General features: G+C 38.5%; 1 protein-coding gene across 3 annotated transcripts in view; it reads left to right on the forward strand.

Moving 5' to 3' along the window:
* Positions 1-25,361, forward strand: part of LOC110504498 (kelch-like protein 4) — a 78,321-nt gene that overhangs the window by 16,707 nt on the left and 36,253 nt on the right. For 2 of the 3 annotated variants that reach the window (XR_016491740.1, XM_036969863.2), the window contains exon 3: positions 2,493-3,060. The exons of the other annotated variant lie outside the window; for it this stretch is intronic. Coding sequence is in view for 1 of the 2 variants with exons in the window: in XM_036969863.2 (XP_036825758.2) it covers positions 2,579-3,060 (482 nt within the window). In the remaining variant the exon portion in view is untranslated. The remainder of the gene's footprint in view (positions 1-2,492; positions 3,061-25,361) is intronic. 3 annotated transcript variants of the gene reach the window in all.

Below are 25,361 nucleotides of genomic sequence, written 5' to 3' on the forward strand. Positions count from 1 at the left end.
CAGTATTGTCACAAGGTAATAATATATACAGTATGTGGTCAAGATATTTATACATACAGTATGTTGACAAGGTTTTAATAAATACAGTATGTTGACAAGATATTAATATATACAGTATGGTGACAATATATTAATATATACAGTAAAGATATTAATATATACAGTATGTTGACAAGATATTAATATATACAGTATGTTGACAATATATTAATATATACAGTATGTTGACAAGATATTAATATATACAGTATGTTGACAAGATATTAATATAAACAGTATGTTGACAATATATTAATATATACAGTATGTTGACAAGGTAATAATATATACAGTATGTTGACAAGATATTAATATATACAGTATGTTGACAAGATATTAATATATACAGTATGTTGACAAGATATTAATATATACAGTATGTTGACAAGGTAATAATATATACAGTAAAGATATTAATAAATACAGTATGTTGACAAGATATTAATATATACAGTATGTTGACAAGATATTAATATATACAGTAAAGATATTAATATATACAGTATGTTGACAAGATATTAATATATACAGTAAGTTGACAAGATATTAATATATACAGTAAAGATATTAATATATACAGTATGTTGACAAGATATTAATATATACAGTATGTTGACAAGATATTAATATATACAGTATGTTGACAAGATATTAATATATACAGTATGTGGTCAAGATATTAATATATACTGTATGTTGACAAGGTAATAATATATACAGTATGGTGACAAGGTAATAATATATACAGTATGGTGACAAGGTAATAATATATACAGTATGTGGTCAAGATATTAACATAGCGTGCGTTGACAAGGTGTGACTGTCTGTGTCAAAATAAACCACATGAAATGCTTAAAGGGGCATTCTTTGGACTTTTAAATGACTTACATTGTTGTTGATTGAATCTGACACTTCCCCTTTAATGTTCTGTCCTTTGGTTATAATGTCATTAGTAGACCTCCCGTCCATACAGCAACAACTATAATGTAGGAGCACAAATAACATATCACTATAGAAACCACAACTACAGAGCTATGGCTCGTGGTCTGTCTGCGGCGTCCACATCTAACTCGGCATTGCACATCGTTCCTTCATTATCGAAATCAATTACTTCACTGGCCTTTTTTGGGCATGTTTAGTTTTTTTCTGATCGCTAATTTCTCATTTCCCATAAAGAGCGACAAGAATCACCTGTGGACAATGTACCATACTGCAACTTATACTAACTACACTCTTATTTTCCTATGCTGTGGATGTTGTCAAGATCGATTGAATTGTCCTCAGATTACCCTGCACACTACTATATCAAACCATCCCTTCATTCCTTACCCTAAAGTCTATATCCAGGATCATGTGATACAGGAAGCGGCTACATGTTTACATCACCCATTTACATTTTAATCTGCATGTATTTTACAAGTAAGAATTTGATGTCTTTGAAAACTGATCAGCAGTGGCAGCTCATCGACCTTGACGGATCATCACTCACGCTGCGTTTCTACCAGTATGAGGAGGACTGAACGGAGAGAATCATTATTCTGCATGGTTGAGTGCCTGCATTGAGAGATAGAGCCTCTTTCCCTATGGGATGCCGTGAGACGTGGTGGGGGGATGACAGTAGTGTGTAGGCAGATGTGATGTGATGTGTGTTTGTGTGTGTGTGTGCATCTTGTATGATAGCATAGCGTGAGGCTTTCGGTGAGGAACCCTACTTCTAGAGATGGAGGATATAGTGCTGTCGTTCTTTTCTTCCCTTCCTCAGAGAAGAGATGATTTACTTGGTTAAGCTGTGACCTCATCATGCTGTGTGTATATGATACCCACCCCCTTCTCCCTCTCTCTCCCCCTCCCTTTGGTGAGGGGATGGGGCTGCCTAGTCCAACATTATGGGATGGGCATTTCTGTTTCGGTTCCTCTGTGTGCTGTGCAGTGAGGACGCGGAGCGAGTGAGCGAGACCAAGAAGACAAGCGAGGGAGGGAGCGCGTGTCATGTATGTGCTTTAACTGAGCTAACAGGGAGCAGCAGGAGGAACATCAGCTGAAACAGAGAGAGATACATAGAGAGAGAGAGAGAGAGAGAGAGAGACATAGAGAGAGAGAGAGAGAGAGTGTGTGAGAGAGAAAGAGAGAGAGAGACAGAGAGAGACATAGAGAGAGACAGAGGGAGAGAGAGGGAGAGAGAGAGACAGAGAGAGAGAGGGAGAGAGAGAGAGAGAGACAGAGAGAAGAGGGGCATAGAGTGAGAGAGTTGGAGGGAGGAGGAAAATAAGCCCAGGCACAGGGAGACAAAAGCTGCAGAGAGAGAGAGAAGACTGTTACCTTCTTGCCCTCCACTAAAAGAACAACGGAGGAGGAGGAGGAAGAAGACAAAAGGAGGAGGGAGGCGTACAGTACTGAACATACTGGAACTGAATTCATAGGCTCCTTTTTCATTACCCTCCTCCATGTTTTAGGGGGATTCTACACTAGTGCATTTGACTGCTGCCTTCTTCTTCATCTCTAAAAAGAAAGAAAGAGAGGAAGAAAGAAAGAGAGGAGGATGTCGGGGAAGAAAGAGTTTGACGTGAAACAGATCCTCAGGCTGCGTTGGCGCTGGTTTAGTCATTCATCCCAGAGTTCTGCCGGTGGTGGAGGAGGTGGTGGAGGAGGTGGAGGAGGAGGTGTAGGAGGAGGAGGAGGAGTAGGATACCTCCAGGGGAGCTTTGATCACAGAGGGACCCCAGTCCAGGGCAGGCTGAAGAGTCACTCCCGGGACAGAGGTGGCAGCGGAGGGGGACTCTGGAAGCAGAACAGCAACAGTCCGGTCCATAGTATCCTGGCCCCCACGCCTGTCTATGTCAGAGCCAGTAATCAATCATGGCACCAGCAGAACATTATTCAGCACCTGCAGCAGCAAGGTGGCCACGAGCTGCCTAAGAACAGCAGCTCACCTAACAACACCAGGAAAGAGGACTGCTCCAAGAGCAGCCGGGAGAATGTGAAGAGTGTAGAGGAGTCCTCGGAGACGGAAGCAAGACACAGGTATGGCAACGCAAGAGACACGTACGGATGGAACTGAGTCGAAAACAATCATAGTCAGATTAAGAACCAAGTTCGGTAAAGCCAGAGGCAGTTGTATTTTCCAAGAGGTGACTGCTTTAGCACCTTGTTTACATCCATAGCAGGCCAGTGGTGTAAATGACTTAATAAGTAAAACTACTGGAAAGTATTACTTACAGTATATTGTTTTCTGGGGTATCTGTACTTCACGTTACTATTTATATTGTTGACAGCTTTTACTTTTACTTCACTACATTCCAAAAGAAAATAATGTATTTTTTTTTACTTCATACATTTCCCCTGACACCCAAAAGTACTTGTTACATTTTGAATGCTTAGCAGGACACGAAAACGATCTAATTCGCACACTTACCAAGAGAACATCCCTGGTCATTCCTACACATGCGTCATTTGTAAATGATGTCTGTGTTGGAGTGTGCCCCTGGCTTTCCATAAATAAATAAAAACTAGAAAATGGTGCCGCCTGGTTTGCTTAATATTTTATTAATGATATATTATATTGTAATTATATATTTATTATATATTTATTAATAGATTTTGAAATGACTTACACTTTTAGCAATTACATTTACTTTGAATACTTTAGTGTATTTAAAACCAAATACTTTAAGATTTTTTATTAATTTTTCCTGGTTGACTTTCACTTTTACTTGAGTCATTTTCTATGAAGGTACCTTTACTTTTACTCATGTGTGACATTTGGATACTTTTTCCACCACTGCAGTAAGCTAGGTTCACAAAACAAGTCTGCATTGACACATTGCAAAACGTTAGCCTGCCATTATTCCAAATAGGTGAAAGCCTAAATTGAGTTGCATTATTTTGTGAGTCCATTTTTGTAACGTTTGTTTCATTATTACGATACTTATTGTCAGTCAAATACAAATAGAATTATCAGATTTTATTTTGTATTTTGTTGTTTTATTTATGGGTAATTTTCAGCATGAGTTACCATTGTCTATGGATACAGTTCCCAATGATGATTAACTATACAGTTCCCCATGATTAACTATACAATTCCCTATGATTAACTATAAAGTTCCCCATGATCAACTATACAGTTCCCCATGATGATCAACTATACAGTTCCCCATGATTAACTATACAGTTCACCATGATGATAACTATACAGTTCCCCATGATGATTAACTATACAGTTCCCCATGATTAACTATACAGTTCACCATGATGATAACTATAAAGTCCCCCATGATGATTAACTATAAAGTTCCCCATGATTAACTATACAGTTCACCATGATGATAACTATACAGTTCCCCATGATGATCAACTATACAGTTCCCCATGATTAACTATACAGTTCACCATGATGATTAACTATACAGTTCATCATGATGATTAACTATAAAGTCCCCCATGATGATTAACTATAAAGTTCCCCATGATCAACTATACAGTTCCCCATGATGATCAACTATAAAGTTCCCCATGATTAACTATACAGTTCACCATGATGATAACTATACAGATCCCCATGATGATTAACTATACAGTTCCCCGTGATTAACTATACATTTCCCCATGATGATTAACTATACAGTTCCCCATGATTAACTATACAGTTCACCATGATGATAACTATACAATTCCCCATGATGATTAACTATACAGTTCACCATGATGATAACTATACAATTCCCCATGATTAACTATACAGTTCCCCATGATGATTAACTATACAGTTCCCCATGATGATTAACTATACAGTTGACCATGATTAACTACACAGTTCACCATGATTAACTATACAGTTCACCATGATTAACTATACAGTTCCTCATGATGATTAACTACACAGTTCCCCATGATTAACTACACAGTTCCCCATGATTAACTATACAGTTCACCATGATTAACTATACAGTTCACCATGATTAACTATACAGTTCCCCATGATGATAAACTATACAATTCACCATGATGATGAACTAGACAGTTCCCCATGATTAACTATACAGTTCACCATGATTAACTATACAGTTCACCATGATTAACTATACAGTTCCCCATGATGATAAACTATACAATTCACCATGATGATTAACTATACAGTTCACCATGATGATTAACTATACAGTTCCCCATGATTAACTACACAGTTGCCCCGTGATTAACTATACAGTTCCCCATGATGATAAACTATACAATTCACCATGATGATTAACTATACAGTTCCCCATGATGATTAACTATACAGTTCCCCATGATTAACTACACAGTTGCCCCGTGATTAACTATACAGTTCACCATGATTAACTATACAGTCCCCCATGACTAATTATACAGTTCCCCATGATGATTAACTATACAGTTCAACATGATGATTAACTATACAGTTCAACATGATGATTAACTACACAGTTGCCCCGTGATTAACTATACAGTTCCCCATGATGATTAACTATACAATTCCCCATGATTAACTACACAGTTGCCCCGTGATTAACTATACAGTTCCCCATGATGATTAACTATACAGTTCCCCATGATGATTAACTATACAGTTCCCCATGATGATTAACTATACAGTTCCCCATGATGATTAACTATACAGTTCCCCATGATTAACTATATAGTTCCCCATGATGATTAACTATACAGTTCCCCATGATTAACTATACAGTTCCCCATGATTAACTACACAGTTGCCCATGATGATTAACTATACAGTTCCCCATGATGATTAACTATACAGTTCCCCATGATGATTAACTATACAGTTCCCCATGATGATTAACTATACAGTTCCCCATGATTAACTACACAGTTGCCCATGATGATTAACTATACAGTTCCCCATGATGATTAACTAGACAGTTCCCCATGATTAACTATACAGTTCCCCATGATGATTAACTAGACAGTTCCCCATGATTAACTATACAGTTCACCATGATTAACTATACAGTTCACCATGATTAACTATACAGTTCACCATGATTAACTATACAGTTCACCATGATTAACTATACAGTTCACCATGATTAACTATACAGTTCACCATGATTAACTATACAGTTCCCCATGATTAACTACACAGTTCACCATGATGATGAACTAGACAGTTCCCCATAATTAACTATACAGTCCCCCATGATGATTAACTATACAGTTCACCATGATTAACTAAACAGTTCCCCATGATGATTAACTATACAGTTCCCCATGATGATTAACTATACAGTTCACCATGATTAACTATACAGTTCCCCATGATGATTAACTATGCAGTCCCCCATGATTAACTATACAGTTCCCCATGATGATTAACTATGCAGTCCCCCATGATTAACTATACAGTTCCCCATGATGATTAACTATACAATTCACCATGATTAACTATACAGTTCCCCATGATGATTAACTATACAGTTCCCCATGATGATTAACTATATAGTTCCCCATGATTAACTATACAGTTCCCCATGATGATTAACTATACAATTCACCATGATTAACTATACAGTTCCCCATGATGATTAACTATACAGTTCCCCATGATTAACTATACAGTTCCCCATGATGATTAACTATACAGTTCCCCATGATGATTAACTATACAGTTCCCCATGATGATTAACCATACAGTTCACCATGATGATTAACTATACAGTTCCCCATGATTAACTAGACAGTTCACCATGATTAACTATACAGTTCACCATGATTGACTATACAGTTCCCCATGATTAACTATACAGTTCCCCATGATTAACTAGACAGTTCACCATGATTAACTATACAGTTCACCATGATTGACTATACAGTTCCCCATGATTAACTATAAAGTCCCCCATGATTAACTATAAAGTCCCCCATGATGATTAACTGTACAATTCACCATGATTAACTATACAGTTCCCCATGATGATTAACTATAAAGTTCCCCATGATTAACTATAAAGTCCCCCATGATGATTAACTGTACAATTCACCATGATTAACTATACAGTTCCCCATGATGATTAACTATATAGTTCCCCATAATTAACTATACAGTCCCCCATGATGATTAACTATACAGTCCCCCATGATGATTAACTATACAGTTCACCATGATTAACTATACAGTTCACCATGATTGACTATACAGTTCACCATGATGATTAACTATACAGTTCACCATGATGATTAACTACACAGTTCACCATGATGATTAACTATACAGTTCACCATGATTGACTATACAGTTCACCATGATGATTAACTACACAGTTCCCCATGATGATTAACTATACAGTTCCCCATGATTAACTATACAGTTCCCCATGATTAACTACACAGTTCCCCATGATGATTAACTATACAGTTCCCCATGATTAACTATACAGTTCCCCATGATTAACCACACAGTTCCCCATGATGATTAACTATACAGTTCCCCATGATTAACTACACAGTTCCCCATGATGATTAACTATACAGTTCCCCATGATTAACTATACAGTTCCCCATGATTAACCACACAGTTCCCCATGATGATTAACTATACAGTTCCCCATGATTAACTACACAGTTCCCCATGATGATTAACTATACAGTTCCCCATGATTAACTATACAGTTCCCCATGATTAACTATACAGTTCACCATGATTAACTATACAGTTCCCCATGATTAACTATACAGTTCCCCATGATTAACTATACAGTTCACCATGATGATTAACTATACAGTTCCCCATGATTAACTATACAGTTCCCCATGATTAACTATACAGTTCACCATGATTAACTATACAGTCCCCCATGATTAACTATACAGTTCACCATTATTAATTATACAGTTCCCCATGATTAACTATACAGTTCCCCATGATTAACTATACAGTTCTCCATGATGATTAACTATACAGTTCCCCATGATTAACTATACAGTTCCCCATGATGATTAACTATACAGTTAACCTGTCTACGATACTGGTTCCCAATTGGGAATCAACCCTCCCACGTTCAGCTGAAACGGTGGCGCATGGAACGCAAAAATATTCTTAAAAATATTTAACCTCCACACATTAACATGTCCAATAGCTCAAATGAAAGATAAACACCTTGTTCATCTAGCCAGCAAGTCAGATTTCTAAAATGTTTTACGGCGAAAACATAGCACATATATATGTAAAACCACCACCAGACACAGCTCATTTCAATAGCCAAAACATGCAATCAACAAACGCAGGATTAAAAAATAAATCGCTCACTAACCTTTTGAAAATCTTCATCAGATGACAGTAATATGACATGTTACACAGTACATATTTTTTTTTTCAATAATATGCCATTTATATCCATAAATGTCCATTTACAGTGAGTTCACGTTCAGAAATTACTCAAAAATGCCCGCAGGAAATCTATGTAGCGCGGCAAGATAACGTAAATAGACATCATAAACTTTGACTAAATATACATGTTCTACATATAGTTAGAAAGATACACTGCTTCTTTATGCAACCGCTGTGTTAGATTTATTTTTAACGTTACAGAAATCGCACACTATTCCATATGCTGAGACAGCGCTCAGTTCCAAGCTACATTTCTACGTAATGTTGGAGTCAACAGAAACACAGATTTAAGCATAAATATTCCCTTACCTTCGATGGTCTTCGTTCAGAATGTTCTGGAAGGCTTCATACTTACCCAATACATCGTTTGGTTTCAAGTCTTGCGTCTTTGTATTAGCTACTGCTAATAACATCAGCTGAAATGCACCCAAAACGTCCTCTGGTCCGGAAAAGTTGCGCATCAAAACTTCAAAATTACATATTATATGTCGACTAAACAGGTCAAACTAAGTGCAGAAGCAAGCTTTATGATGTTTTAGACACGCAAAACAAACTTCAATTCAATCGGCCATCGTCTGCCCTTCTCTTGAGTGCTGGAACAAAGGAATGGCTGGGACCAATTCGCGCCCATACGCACAGCCTATTCTCTCGTGGCACGCACTAATTTCACTCCCATAGGGTCAATTCTCGCGGGATTTGAACGATTCAAAGCTCTACTGAAAGAGGACATCTAGCGGAAGAGATAGAAAGTGTCCCCAGAATCATAACTGGTTGGGAAGCGTGGGGGCCATGACGTCAAAGTTGCTCCAACTTTCATGGCCACAAAAACTAGTTTGGAAGAATGCCTGCCCTGTGAGTTCTGCTATACTTACAGACATAATTCCAACGGTTTTAGAATCTTTAGAGTGTTTTCTATCCAATAATAATTTTTATTTGCATATATTAGCAATTTTTGACATATTTTTTTTCCAGTTTACTAGGGGTACCCAATCTCTCCAAAGGGGGCGTATGTCTGCCATATCCTTAACAGGTTTTAACCATGATGATGAACTATACAGTTCATCATGATGATTAACTATACAATTCCCCATGATTATTTATACAGTTCCCCATAATTAACTATACAGTTCACCATGATGATTAACTATACAGTTCCCCATGATGATTAACTATACAGTTCACCATGACTAATTATACAGTTCCCCATGATTAACTATACAGTTCCCCATGATGATTAACTATACAGTTCCCCATGATGATTAACTATACAGTTCCCCATGATGATTAACTATACAGTTCCCCATGATGATTAACTATACAGTTGACCATGATTAACTATACAGTTCCCCATGATGATTAACTATACAGTTCCCCATGATGATTAACTATTGATGATTAACTATACAGTTCCCCATGATTAACTATACAGTTCCCCATGATTAACTATACAGTTCCCCATGATGATTAACTATACAGTTCCCCATGATTAACTATACAGTTCCCCATGATGATTAACTATACAGTTCCCCATGATGATTAACTTTACAGTTCCCCATGATGATTAACTATACAGTTCCCCATGATTAACTATACAGTTCCCCATGATTAACTATACAGTTCCCCATGATGATTAACTATACAGTTCCCCATGATGATTAACTATACAGTTCCCCATGATGATTAACTATACAGTTGACCATGATTAACTATACAGTTCCCCATGATGATTAACTATACAGTTCCCCATGATGATTAACTATTGATGATTAACTATACAGTTCCCCATGATTAACTATACAGTTCCCCATGATTAACTATACAGTTCCCCATGATGATTAACTATACAGTTCCCCATGATTAACTATACAGTTCCCCATGATGATTAACTATACAGTTCCCCATGATGATTAACTTTACAGTTCACCATGATGATTAACTATACAGTTCCCCATGTTGATTAACTATACAGTTCACCATGATGATAACTATACAGTTCACCATGATGATTAACTATACAATTCCCCATGATGATTAACTATACAGTTCCCCATGTTGATTAACTATACAATTCACCATGATTAACTATACAGTTCCCCATGTTGATTAACTATACAGTTCCCCATGATGATTAACTATACAGTTCCCCATGATGATTAACTTTACAGTTCCCCATGATGATTAACTATACAGTTCACCATGATGATTAATTATACAGTTCGCCATGATTAACTATACAGTTCCCCATGATGATTAACTATACAGTTCACCATGATGATTAATTATACAGTTCCACATGATGATTAACTATACAGTTCCCCATGATTAACTATACAGTTCACCATGATTAACTATACAATTCCCCATGATGATTAACTATGCAGTCCCCCATGATTAACTATACAGTTCCCCATGTTGATTAACTATACAGTTCCCCATGATGATTAACTATACAGTTCCCCATGATGATTAACTTTACAGTTCCCCATGATGATTAACTATACAGTTCACCATGATGATTAATTATACAGTTCCACATGATGATTAACTATACAGTTCCCCATGATTAACTATACAGTTCACCATGATTAACTATACAATTCCCCATGATGATTAACTATACAGTTCCACATGATGATTAACTATACAGTTCCCCATGATTAACTATACAGTTCACCATGATTAACTTTACAGTTCCTCATGATTAACTATACAGTAGCTAATAAATGAGCTGTGTAGCTACTGAAGCCCAACTGGTACAGCTGCCTTTATAACTCACCTGGGGCGTAGTTCACTCACACTCTATAGGACAAAGATACACAAACCAATAGAATATCTTAAAATTATTCATTGGATGTTACAGTCGTCATGCATGGTATCACAGACGACTTTGTGCTTTTGTACAGATAAGGCTTCCTAAGCCTTTTGCTTTATTCCTGTGAGAATAAAGAAGTATATATATATTCAGTTTGACTCAACACGGTCCTCAGCTCAGACAACAGCAGCAACAGAGACGTTAGTGCACGTTTTAATGTATTCATCCTGTGAGTTAAAGTGGTTACAGGACAAACACCCATTACATCAGAGAGAGGAGAGAACACAGTCACAGGCAGACAGACAGGCTTTAGAAAACAGAAAGAGAGAGATGAGAGAACACAGTCACAGGTAGACAGACATGCTTTAGAAAACAGAAAGAGATAGAGGAGAGCTCACAGTAACAGGCAGACAGGCAGACAGACAGGCAGAGAGAGAGAGAGAGAGAGAGAGAGAGAGAGAGAGAAAGAATAAAGGCAGACAGACAGGCCTTATAAAACAGTGAGAGAGAGAGGGAGAATACAAGCAGACAGACAGGCCTTATAAAACAGTGAGAGAGAGAAAAGAGAAGGACAAATGCATGAATATTAATTATCCACACTAGAGGATCAAAATATGACAGTTCTTATGAAAAGAGGTTTTTTCAATTGTTCTCCAGAATCATAGTAATGTCTCAGATTGTGATATTAAACTCCCACTCCCATATATCTTTTTTATGCTTTATCCGTTTGCTAGTTCCTCTCTGGCATATATTTTTTTTCCGTAAAGTAACCTATAAAAGGATCATGTTCATATACATACTTGGGAGTTTGTGGGTGTGTTATCTTGTGTTGCTGAGTACAACCTTTAGCTCATTTTACATTCCAGGTGATTTCTGGGGTGATATCTTGTTCTGCTTGTGTTGTCGCAGGGACGTTAACAGGTGTTGCTATTGAAAGGTAAGCACTAAAGGCCAATCAGAGATGAAGAGGATCTGTTTCCCTTTAATCCTCTACGAGGTTTGGTTGCTGCTAACGTGCGCTACTGTGACTAGAATGACGTTGTGTACAACGGTTTGATACATTCACCTCTGAAGGTAAATAATGTAAATAATGTACCTACATTTAGTGATCTTGGGGCGGCGGGTAGCCTGGTGGTTAGAGCGTTGGTCTCATAACCGAAAAGGTTGCAAGATCGAATCCCCGAGCTGACAAGGTAAAAATCTGTTGTTCTGCCCCTGAACAAGACAGTTAACACACTGTTCCTAGGCCGTCATTGAAAATAAGAATTTGTTCTTAACTGACTTGCCTAGTTAAAAAAAGGTTATTTAAAAAATGATCTTGCTCTGATTTGTCATCCTGAGGGTCCCAGAGATAAAATGTAACATCGTTTAAAAAAAATTATAAAATCAATTTTAAGTTCAAAAGTAGGAACTGGGGTCTAACATTAATAGTGTTACCAATATTAATAGACTGTTACCAATATTAATGGTGTTACCAATATTAATAGACTGTTACCAATATTAATAGACTGTTACCAATATTAATAGACTGTTACCAACATTAATAGTGTTACCAATATTAATAGACTGTTACCAATATTAATAGACTGTTACCAACATTAATAGTGTTACCAATATTAATAGACTGTTACCAATATTAATAGACTGTTACCAATATTAATAGACTGTTACCAACATTAATAGACTGTTACCAATATTAATAGACTGTTACCAACATTAATAGTGTTACCAATATTAATAGACTGTTACCAATATTAATAGACTGTTACCAATATTAATAGACTGTTACCAATATTAATAGACTGTTACCAATATTAATAGACTGTTACCAATATTAATAGACTGTTACCAATATTAATGGTGTTACCAATATTAATAGACTGTTACCAATATTAATAGACTGTTACCAATATTAATAGACTGTTACCAATATTAATAGTTTTACCAATATTAATAGTGTTACAAACAGTAATAGTGTTACCAGTATCAATAGACTGTTACCAATATTAATAGACTGTTAACAATATTAATAGAGTTACCAATATTAATAGACTGTTACCAATATTAATAGACTGTTACCAACATTAATAGTGTTACCAATATTAATAGACTGTTACCAATATTAATAGACTGTTACCAATATTAATAGACTGTTACCAATATTAATAGACTGTTACCAATATTAATAGTGTTACCAATATTAATAGACTGTTACCAATATTAATAGACTGTTACCAACATTAATAGTGTTACCAATATTAATAGACTGTTACCAATATTAATAGACTGTTACCAATATTAATAGACTGTTACCAATATTAATAGACTGTTACCAATATTAATAGTGTTACCAATATTAATAGACTGTTACCAATATTAATAGACTGTTACCAACATTAATAGTGTTACCAATATTAATAGACTGTTACCAATATTAATAGACTGTTACCAATATTAATAGACTGTTACCAATATTAATAGACTGTTACCAATATTAATAGACTGTTACCAATATTAATAGACTGTTACCAATATTAATAGACTGTTACCAATATTAATAGACTGTTACCAATATTAATAGACTGTTACCAATATTAATGGTGTTACCAATATTAATAGACTGTTACCAATATTAATAGACTGTTACCAATATTAATAGACTGTTACCAATATTAATAGTTTTACCAATATTAATAGTGTTACAAACAGTAATAGTGTTACCAGTATCAATAGACTGTTACCAATATTAATAGACTGTTAACAATATTAATAGAGTTACCAATATTAATAGTTTTACCAATATTAATACAGTTACAGAGTCTACCTCATGCCTTTTGGCGAACACCAAATGTGTTTGCTTATTTGTTTCTTTAAGCAATGGCTTTCTTCTAGCAACTCTTCCGTAAAGCCCAGCTCTGTGGAGTGTACGGGTTTAAAGTGGTCCCATGGGCAGATACTCCAGTCTCCACTGTGGAGCTTTGCAGCTCCTTCAGGGTTATCTTTGGTATTTTTGTTGGCTCTCTGATTAATGCCCTCCTTGCCTGGTCCATGAATTTTGGTGGGCGGCCCTCTCTTGGCAGGTTTGTTGTGGTGCCATATTCTTTCATTTTTTTTAAATAATGGATTTAATGTGGGATGTTCAAAGTTTCTGATATTTTTTTATAACCCAACCCTGATCTGTACTTCTCCACAACTTTGTCCTTGACCTGTTTGGAGAGCTCGTTGGTCTTCATGGTGTTGTTTGCTTGGTGGTGCCCCTTGCTTAGTGGTGTTGCAGACTCTGGGGCCTTTCAGAACAGGTGTATATATATTGAGATCATGTGACAGATCATGTGACACTAAGATTTCCCACAGGTGGACTTTATTTAACTAATTATGTGACTTCTGAAGGTAATTGGTTGCACCAGATCTTATTTAGGGGCTTCATAGCAAAGGGGGTGAATACATATGCACACACCACTTTTTTCGTTTTAGAATTTTTTTGCATTTTATGAGACAATTTTTTTTTCTTTATTTCCTTGGACTATTTTGTGTATGTCCATTACATGAAATTCAAATAAAAAATCAATTTAAATTACAGGTTGTAACGCAACAAAATAGGAAAAACACCAAGGGGGATGAATACTTTTGCAAGGCACTGTACATGTACAAATTACCTCAATTACCACTACTAACCTGTAACCCCGCACATTGACTCGGTACAGGTGCCCCCTCTACATAGGGCTTGTAAGCAAGCATTTCATGTAAAATTCAGCGCATGTGACAAATAACATTTGATTTGAGACATAGACAAATGTTTAAATCACTAACCTAGCTCCTCCTCTCCTCACACAGCACATAGACAGATGTTAAATCACCAACCTAGCTCCTCCTCCCCTCACACAGCACATAGACAGATGTTAAATCACTAACCTAGCTCCTCCTCTCCTCACACAGCACATAGACAGATGTTAAATCACTAACCTAGCTCCTCCTCTCCTCACACAGCACATAGACAGATGTTAAATCACTAACCTAGCTCCTCCTCTCCTCACACAGCACATAGACAGATGTTAAATCACTAACCTAGCTCCTCCTCTCCTCACACAGCACATAGACAGATGTTAAATCACTAACCTAGCTCCTCCTCCTCTCACACAGCACATAGACAGATGTTAAATCACTAACCTAGCTCCTCCTCCCCTCACACAGCACATAGACAGATGTTAAATCACTAACCTAGCTCCTCCTCTCCTCACACAGCACACAGACAGATGTTAAATCACTAACCTAGCTCCTCCTCTCCTCACACAGCACATAGACAGATGTTAAATCACTAACCTAGCTCATCCTCTCCTCACACAGCACATAGACAGATGTTAAATCACTAACCTAGCTCCTCCTCCTCTCACACAGCACATAGACAGATGTTAAATCACTAACCTAGCTCCTCCTCTCCTCACACAGCACATAGACAGATGTTAAATCACTAACCTAGCTCCTCCTCTCCTCACACAGCACATAGACAAATGGTTAAATCACTAACCTAGCTCCTCCTCTCCTCACACTGCACATAGACAGATGTTAAATCACTAACCTAGCTCCTCCTCTCCTCACACAGCACATAGACAGATGTTAAATCACTAACCTAGCTCCTCCTCTCCTCACACAGCACATAGACAGATGTTAAATCACTAACCTAGCTCCTCCTCCCCTCACACTGCACATAGACAGATGTTAAATCACTAACTTAGCTCCTCCTCTCCTCACACAGCACATAGACAGATGTTAAATCACTAACCTAGCTCCTCCTCTCCTCCCAATCCAAATGTATTGGAATTAAACATAAATATAACATTACATGTAGTGTAAATGTAAATATTAACATTGTATATTTTTTATATGAATCAGAAAGCACATATTTAAAAACAAGTTTTCTCTCGGGCTGCATGCTGTTTAATGTAGTGAACTACAGTGCCTTCGGAAATGATCCAAATCCCTTGATTTTTTCCCCCCACATTTTGTTAAGTTACAGCCATTTTCTAAAATGAATAAAATCGTTTTTTTCCCCTCATCAATCTACACACAATACCCCATAGTGATAAAGCAACAACAGGTTTATAAAAATGTTTGCTAATTTATCCTTTACTCAGTACTTTGTTGAACAACCTTTGGCAGCGATTACAGCCTCGAGTCTTCTTGGGTATGACGCTACAAGGTTGGCACACCTGTATTTGGAGAGTTTCTCCCATTCTTCTCTGCAGATCCTCTCAAACTCTGTCAGGTTGGATGGGGAGCGCTGCTGCACAGCTACTATTTTCAGGTCCCTCCAGAGCTGTTCGATAGGGTTCAAGTCCGGGCTCTGGCTGGGCCACTCAAGGACATTCAGAGACTTGTCCATGAAGCCACTCCTGTGTTGTCTTGGCTGTGTGCTTAGGGTCGTTGTCCTGTTGGAAGGCAAACCTTTGCCCCAGTTTGAGGTCCTGAGTGCTCTGGTGCAGGTTTTCATCAAGGATCTCTCTCTCTACTTTGCCTCGATCCTGACGAGTCTCAGTCCCTGCTGCAGAAAACATTCCCACAGCATGATGCTGCTACCTTCATGCTTCACTGTAGGGATGGTGCCAGGGTTTCCTCCAGACGTGACGCTTGGCATTCAGACCAAAGAGTTCAATCTTGGTTTCATCAGATCAGAGAATCTTGTTTCTCATGGTCTGAGATTCTTTAGGTACCTTTTGGCAAACTCCAAGTGGGCTGTCATTTGCCTTTTACTGAGGAGTGGCTTCCGTCTGGCCACTCTAACATAAAGGTGTGATTGGTAGAGTGCTGTGGAGATGGTTGTCCTTCTGGAAGGTTCTTCCATCTCCACAGAGGAACTCCAGAGCTCTGTTAGAGTGACCAAGCCCCTTCTCCCCCGACTGCTCAGTTTGGCCGGGCGGCCAGCACTAGGAAGAGTCTTGGTGGTTCCAAACTTCTTCCATTTAAGAATGATGGAGGACACTGTGTTCCCTGTACCCTTCCCCAGATCTGTTCCTCAACACAATGACTGTTTCGAAGCTCTACAGACAATTCCTTCGACCTCATGGCTTGGTTTTTGCTCTGACATGCACTAATAACTGTTGGACCTTAAAGAGACAGGGTTGTGCCTTTCTAAATCATGTCCAATCAATTGAATTTACCACAGGTGGACTCCAATGAAGTTGAAGACACATCTCAAGCATGATCAATGGAAACAGGATGCACCTGAGCTCAGTTTTGAACCTCTGTCTTCATCATTATGGGGTATTTTGTGTAGAGTCTTCATGATTTTTATTTATTTAATCCATTTTAGAATAAGGCTGTAACCTAATAAAATGTGGAAAAAGTCAAGGGGTCTGAATAACTTTCTGAAGGCAATTTATATCTAATATGGTAAAGTCTTTGTTGTGCAGATGGTGGGCAGGCAGTACTCTAAGTGAACTATATCTAGTATGGTCAAGTCTCTGGGTAGGCAATGCCGTAGAACTCTTGAACTGCTCGTTCAACGAACTGGTTATTATGTTAATTATCTGGACTCAAACAGAATGGGTCAATCAGGAACAAAAACACAGCTGATTCATTTTTCTCTCGCTGCTTATTGCTATTCTTCCAAGATGAATAAATGGTCCTTGGTGGCTCAGTTCGTTGAGACTGGCGCTTGAAACACCAGGGTTGTGGGTTTGATTCCCGAGTGGAACCAGTATGGAAAAAGTTACAAAAAAATGTATCCACTCATTACTGTAAATTGCTTTGATGAGAGTGTCTGCTAAATTATGTAAATCCCCTGTTATTCTACCATGAGGATCAAATCCCCTGTTACTCTGTGATATTTTATCATGAGGATCAAATCCCTTGTTACTCTGTGTTATTCTATCATGAGGATCAAATCCCCTGTTACTCTGTGATATTTTATCATGAGGATCAAATCCCCTGTTACTCTGTGTTATTCTATCATGAGGATCAAATCCCCTGTTACTCTGTGATATTCTCAATCATCTCTAATGAAATTCCATGAGCTCCCTCAGTGGCCCATGATAAGGGGCCGTTAGTGAACTCCTCAAAAATTCAATGACCTTCCAAGTTGACAGTACAGTGCAGATCAGATAACATAGATATGATGTATTTAAAAAATATATATCTTGTAATATTAAGTCAATAATATCTATCCCAGGATGGAGAGATGAACAGTTGATTGGAGATGTATTTTAATGCATGGTGGAATTTGTCTACTATATATCATTTATTTAACTAGGCAAGTAAGTTAAGAACAAATTCTTATTTTCAACGACAGCCTAGGAACAGTGGATTAACTGCCTTGTTCAGGGGCAGAACGACAGACTTTTACCTTGTCAGCTCTGGGATTGGATCTAGCAACCTTCCAAGTTACTAGTCTACCGCTCTAACCACTAGGCTACCTGCCTCTAACCGCTAGGCTACCTGTCTCTAACCGCTAGGCTACCTGCCTCTAACCGCTAGGCTACCTGCCTCTGACCGCTAGGCTACGTGACTCTGACCGCTAGGCTACCTGCCTCTAACCGCTAGGCTACCTGCCTCTAACCGCTAGGCTACCTGCCTCTAACCGCTAGGCTACCTGCCTCTAACCGCTAGGCTACGTGACTCTAACCGCTAGGCTACCTGCCTCTCTAACCGCTAGGCTACGTGACTCTAACCGCTAGGCTACCTGCCTCTCTAACCGCTAGGCTACGTGACTCTAACCGCTAGGCTACCTGCCTCTAACCGCTAGGCTACCTGCCTCTCTAACCGCTAGGCTACGTGACTCTAACCGCTAGGCTACCTGCCTCTCTAACCGCTAGGCTACGTGACTCTGACCGCTAGGCTACCTGCCTCTAACCGCTAGGCTACCTGCCTCTAACCGCTAGGCTACCTGCCTCTAACCGCTAGGCTACCTGCCTCTAACCGCTAGGCTACGTGACTCTAACCGCTAGGCTACCTGCCTCTAACCGCTAGGCTACGTGACTCTAACCGCTAGGCTACCTGCCTCTCTAACCGCTAGGCTACGTGACTCTAACCGCTAGGCTACCTGCCGCTCCATCATTGGTTTCACACGCATCAAAAGCTAAGCGAATATATGTAGTATTTACTAAAGATATTCACATTAATTCCCTCTACCATCTGGGTGGTGATCCAATTACTTTTCACATCATCAATTGGTTGACGTGTAATTTCGGACAATCTCATAAATCTACCAAATTAATAATCTGGATGTCAAAAAACATAAATTCCAGTCTCTTGCCACCAGCACAGTTAAGTCATAGTCATTAGTCAAACTTAGTTCCTCTCAATAAACCCACCACAAACCAATACATCACAGTGTACCATTGGATTTCTCCACATCACTGACATCCAAACGACCTCTCATTGCTGCCAAACAAACAACTTCTCATCAACCTGCTTTCTCTGAAAATATACGACACAACCCAAAAGAAATCGAAACCCTGACCCCTTTCCTTATAACATTCTAACAAGAGGTTTGAGTCAGCAGCTGTTACCATGAATGATATCTCAATTCCACCCTCAATCGCCTTGGAAGAGAAATACCACCACCATCTCCCTGTCAATGGCAGTAACTCAGTTGTTTTTCACGATGGCTTATAGGCTCCCAGTTGGTGGTCGACACCTAGTCTGACGTTAAGATCCATATAAAACACGGGGAATAAGCGAGCAGTAGGAGGATGTATTACCTAGTAAGAAAGGGAATTGTTAAAGAATTTGCAAGATACGAAAAAAAATCTAACAACCCCTTTTCCAATTAAAATGTTATGTTTGTATCCTTTAAATGTGTTGCTTAGGGACCTTTCCAAACAGGTATATGTAGGAGCTGTTTTATTGTGGGTCTAATACATTAAATGTGTTGCTATGGACCTATCCCAACAGGTATCATCCCCGTGGGAACAGTCTTATTGTGCATATTTCGCCAACTAGGTAAAATGGTTTGCTAACACCTGCTAATTTTCCACTTAAATATGCATTTCCCCTTTCCGGAGGTCACACAGGCCTCAGCAGAGTAACCATATAGGTGATCTATGAATGTGGAAATGCAAACCTCACTAAGGAATTGAATCTAGTTTTCAAGGTAAAAACCTATATTTCTACATGCAATACATTTTCAGCATATTTTATACACACACACACACACATATGACATATCAGCAAGCACTACGAACACTCACGCCCCTGTAAATATGAACGGTTGAATCGGCAAATGAAGCCACTCATTCTGAAGGGTCGCAGATGGCCTAGAAGTTTAGAGAGTTGGGCCCGTAATCGGAAGTTCGCTGGTTTGAGTCCCCGAGTCGACTAGATTTTTTTTTTTTTGTTGTTAAACTGCCGATGTGCCCTTGAGCAAGGCTCTTAAACCCCTAGTTGCTCTGGATAAGAGTGTCTACTAAATGTGTCAAACGTAAATACATGTCTGATTCTATGCCTCTTCATTTAAACCAAACTGACGTACTATGAATCAATATCTTACCAGCTGTATCCTCCATCATCTATCAAGGCTGTGGAGACGTTACGCTGACAAGACGACTTTACTGACACGCTTTGCAACATGCAGTGCGGTCTCAAATAGCACCCTATTCCACATACAGGGCACCATTTGGGTGCCATTTGGGACGCTATGGTCCCTGGTCAAAGGAAGTGCATTATAGGAAACAGGGTGCCATTTGGGACGCTATGGTCCCTGGTCAAAGGAAGTGCATTATAGGAAACAGAGTGCCATTTGGGACGCTATGGTCCCTGGTCAAAGGAAGTGCATTATAGGAAACAGGGTGCCATTTGGGACGCTATGGTCCCTGGTCAAAGGATGTGCATTATAGGAAACAGGGTGCCATTTGGGACGCAGGCAGGGGGTTCCTAATAGCAGGGAGGGAGAGATACAGTATATTGATACAGTATATTAATATAGTATATTGATACAGTATATTAATATAGTATATTGATACAGTATATTGACACAGTATATTAATATAGTATAGTGATACAGTATATTAATATAGTATATTGATACAGTATATTAATATAGTATATTGATACAGTATATTGATACAGTATATTAATATAGTATATTGATACAGTATATGAATATAGTACATTGTTACAGTATATTAATATAGTATATTGATACAGTATATTTATACAGTATATTAATATAGTATATTGATACAGTATGTTAATATAGTATATTGATACAGTATATTGATACAGTATATTAATATAGTATATTGATACAGTATATTAATATAGTATATTGATACAGTATATTGACACAGTATATTAATATAGTATAGTGATACAGTATATTAATATAGTATATTGATACAGTATATTAATATAGTATATTGATACAGTATATTAATATAGTATATTGATACAGTATATTGATACAGTATATTAATATAGTATATTGATACAGTATATTGGTACAGTATATTAATATACTATATTGATACAGTATATTGGTACAGTATATTAATATACTATATTGATACAGTACATTGATACAGTATATTAATGCAGTATACTGATGCAGTATACTGATATAGTATATTGGTACAGTATATTGGTACAGTATACTGATACAGTATATTGGTACAGTATTTTGATACACTATATTGATACAGTATATGGGTACAGTACATTGGTACAGTATATTGGGGCAATAACCCTTATCCATTAATAGCCGATGCCCTTGGTAGATACAGACACAAAGAGACCTGATACCTCTGGTAGATACAGACACAAAGAGACCTGATACCTCTGGTAGATACAGACACAAAGAGACCTGATACCTCTGGTAGATACAGACACAAAGAGACCTGATACCTCTGGTAGATACAGACACAACGAGACCTGATACCTCTGGTAGATACAGACACAAAGAGACCTGATACCTCTGGTAGATACAGACACAAAGAGACCTGATACCTCTGGTAGATACAGACACAAAGAGACCTGATACCTCTGGTAGATACAGACACAAAGAGACCTGATACCTCTGGCAGATACAGACACAAAGAGACCTGATACCTCTGGTAGATACAGACACAAAGAGACCTGATACCTCTGGCAGATACAGACACAAAGAGACCTGATACCTCTGGCAGATACAGACACAAAGAGACCTGATACCTCTGGTAGATACAGACACAAAGAGACCTGATACCTCTGGTAGATACAGACACAAAGATACCTGATACCTCTGGTAGATACAGACACAAAGAGACCTGATACCTCTGGCAGATACAGACACAAAGAGACCTGATACCTCTGGTAGATACAGACACAAAGAGACCTGATACCTCTGGTAGATACAGACACAAAGAGACCTGATACCTCTGGTAGATACAGACACAAAGAGACCTGATACCTCTGGTAGATACAGACACAAAGAGACCTGATACCTCTGGTAGATACAGACACAAAGAGACCTGATACCTCTGGCAGATACAGACACAAAGAGACCTGATACCTCTGGTAGATACAGACACAACGAGACCTGATACCTCTGGTAGATACAGACACAAAGATACCTGATACCTCTGGTAGATACAGACACAAAGATACCTGATACCTCTGGTAGATACAGACACAAAGAGACCTGATACCTCTGGTAGATACAGACACAAAGAGACCTGATACCTCTGGTAGATACAGAATCAAAGAGACCTGATACCTCTGGTAGATACAGACACAAAGATACCTGATACCTCTGGTAGATACAGACACAAAGAGACCTGATACCTCTGGTAGATACAGACACAAAGAGACCTGATACCTCTGGTAGATACAGACACAAAGAGACCTGATACCTCTGGTAGATACAGACACAAAGAGACCTGATACCTCTGGTAGATACAGACACAAAGAGACCTGATACCTCTGGTAGATACAGACACAACGAGACCTGATACCTCTGGTAGATACAGACACAAAGAGACCTGATACCTCTGGTAGATACAGACACAACGAGACCTGATACCTCTGGTAGATACACAAGTAACTTACTGTGCCTCTTCAATAGTCACTTACTGTACCTCTGGTATAGTAACTTACTGTACCTCTTCAATAGTCACTTACCGTACCTCTGGTATAGTAACTTACTGTACCTCTTCAATAGTCACTTACTGTACCTCAGGTATAGTAACTTACTGTGCCTCTTCAATAGTCACTTACTGTACCTCTGGTATAGTAACTTACTGTACCTCTTCAATAGTCACTTACCGTACCTCTGGTATAGTAACTTACTGTACCTCTTCAATAGTCACTTACTGTACCTCTTCAATAGTAACTTACTGTACCTCTTCAATAGTAACTTACTGTACCTCTGGTATAGTAACTTACTGTACCTCTTCAATAGTAACTTACTGTACCTCTGGTATAGTAACTTACTGTACCTCTTCAATAGTCACTTACTGTGCCTCTGGTATAGTAACTTACTGTACCTCTTCAATAGTCACTTACTGTACCTCTGGTATAGTAACTTACTGTCTCTCTGACAAATGAACCTTGTGCTCACCTCATTGTCTTTTCTTGTATTCCTGCCTACATATTGTATGTTACCCCCTCACATGTATCCTGAAACAATGCCTAGGTATTGTGGCATTAAGAATTCTTGATGGAGTTTTCAAAAGATGCTCCTAGTTTAGAGGCTAATTTAATGGCTGATGAACAACACCATTCTGAAAAGAAAAGAAACACCTCATGGAAATGTGCTGCTCCCTAGAGCGCTGTTCCAAAGCAATTAGTGTCCTGGAGATTGGTAGGCATGAAAAATCCTTACAGCGTTCCTTTGAGCCCGAACAGGAGGTGATACATCTAGGTTTTACAGCCCCAGTCCCTTATTCAGTCTAGTTTAGTGTTGCCAGCCAAGGCTGTGTCCCCAACTGGCCCCCTATAGTCCCTGGTCAAAAGTAGTTCACTATATAGGGAATATGGTGCTATTTGGAATGAGCTCAAGACTCTCTGAGTCAAACAGGGATAAATGTGACAGGGCAATAAATTACAGCAGTATTTTACCATAAAGCATCCCAATAAATGTTTATACTATAGGCTGTGGACCCGGCTTCCTATGTACAGTTTACGACGGAAGTTTACATACACTTAGGTTGGAGTCATTAAAAGTCGTTTTTCAACCACTCTACACATTTCTTGTTAACAAACTATAGTTTTGGCAAGTCGGTTAGGATATCTACTTTGTGCATGACACAAGACATTTTTCAAACAATTGTTTACAGACAGATTATTTAACCTATAATTCAGAGGATCACAATTCCAGTGGGTCAGAAGTTTACATACACTAAGTTGACTGTGCACTTAAACAGCTTGGAAAATTCCAGAAAATGGTGTAATGGCTATAGAAGCTTCTGATAGGCAAATTGACATAATTTGAGTCAATTGGAGGTGTACCTGTGGATGTATTTCAAGGCCTACCTTCAAACTCAGTGCCTTTTTGCTTGACATCATGGGAAACTCAAAAGAAATCAGCCAAGACCTCAGAAGAAAATTGTAGACCTCCACAAGTCTGGTTCATCCTTGGGAGCAATTTCCAAATGCCTGAAGGTACCACATTCATCTGTACAAACAATAATTTGCAAGTATAAACACCATGGGACCACGCAGCCATCATACCGCTCAGGAAGGAGACACGTTCTGTCTCCCAGAGATGAACGTACTTTGGTGCGAAAAGTAAATCAATCCCCGAACAACAGCAAAGGATCCTGTGAAGATGCTGGAGGAAACAGGTACAAAAATATCTATATCCACAGTAAAATTAGTCCTATATCGACATAACCTGAAAGGCCGCCGCTCAGCAAGGAAGAAGCCACTGCTCCAAAACCGCCATAAAAAAAAGCCAGACTACGTTTTGCAACTGCACATGGGGACAAAGACATAATTTTTGGAGAAATATCCCCTGGTTTGATTAAACAAAAATAAAACTGTTTGGCCATACCGACCATCGCTATGTTTGGAGGAAAAAGGGGGAGGCTTGCAAGCTGAAGAACACCATCCCAACCGTGAAGCATGGGGGTTGCAGCATCATGCTGTGGGGGTGCTTTGCTGAAGGAGGGATTGGTGCACTTCCCAAAATAGATGGCATCATGAGGTAGGAAAATTATGTGGATATATTGAAGCAAC

The sequence above is a fragment of the Oncorhynchus mykiss genome, chromosome 25 (genome assembly GCF_057628025.1).
Source record: "Oncorhynchus mykiss isolate SJ-2025 chromosome 25, ASM5762802v1, whole genome shotgun sequence".
Taxonomy (NCBI): domain Eukaryota; kingdom Metazoa; phylum Chordata; class Actinopteri; order Salmoniformes; family Salmonidae; genus Oncorhynchus; species Oncorhynchus mykiss.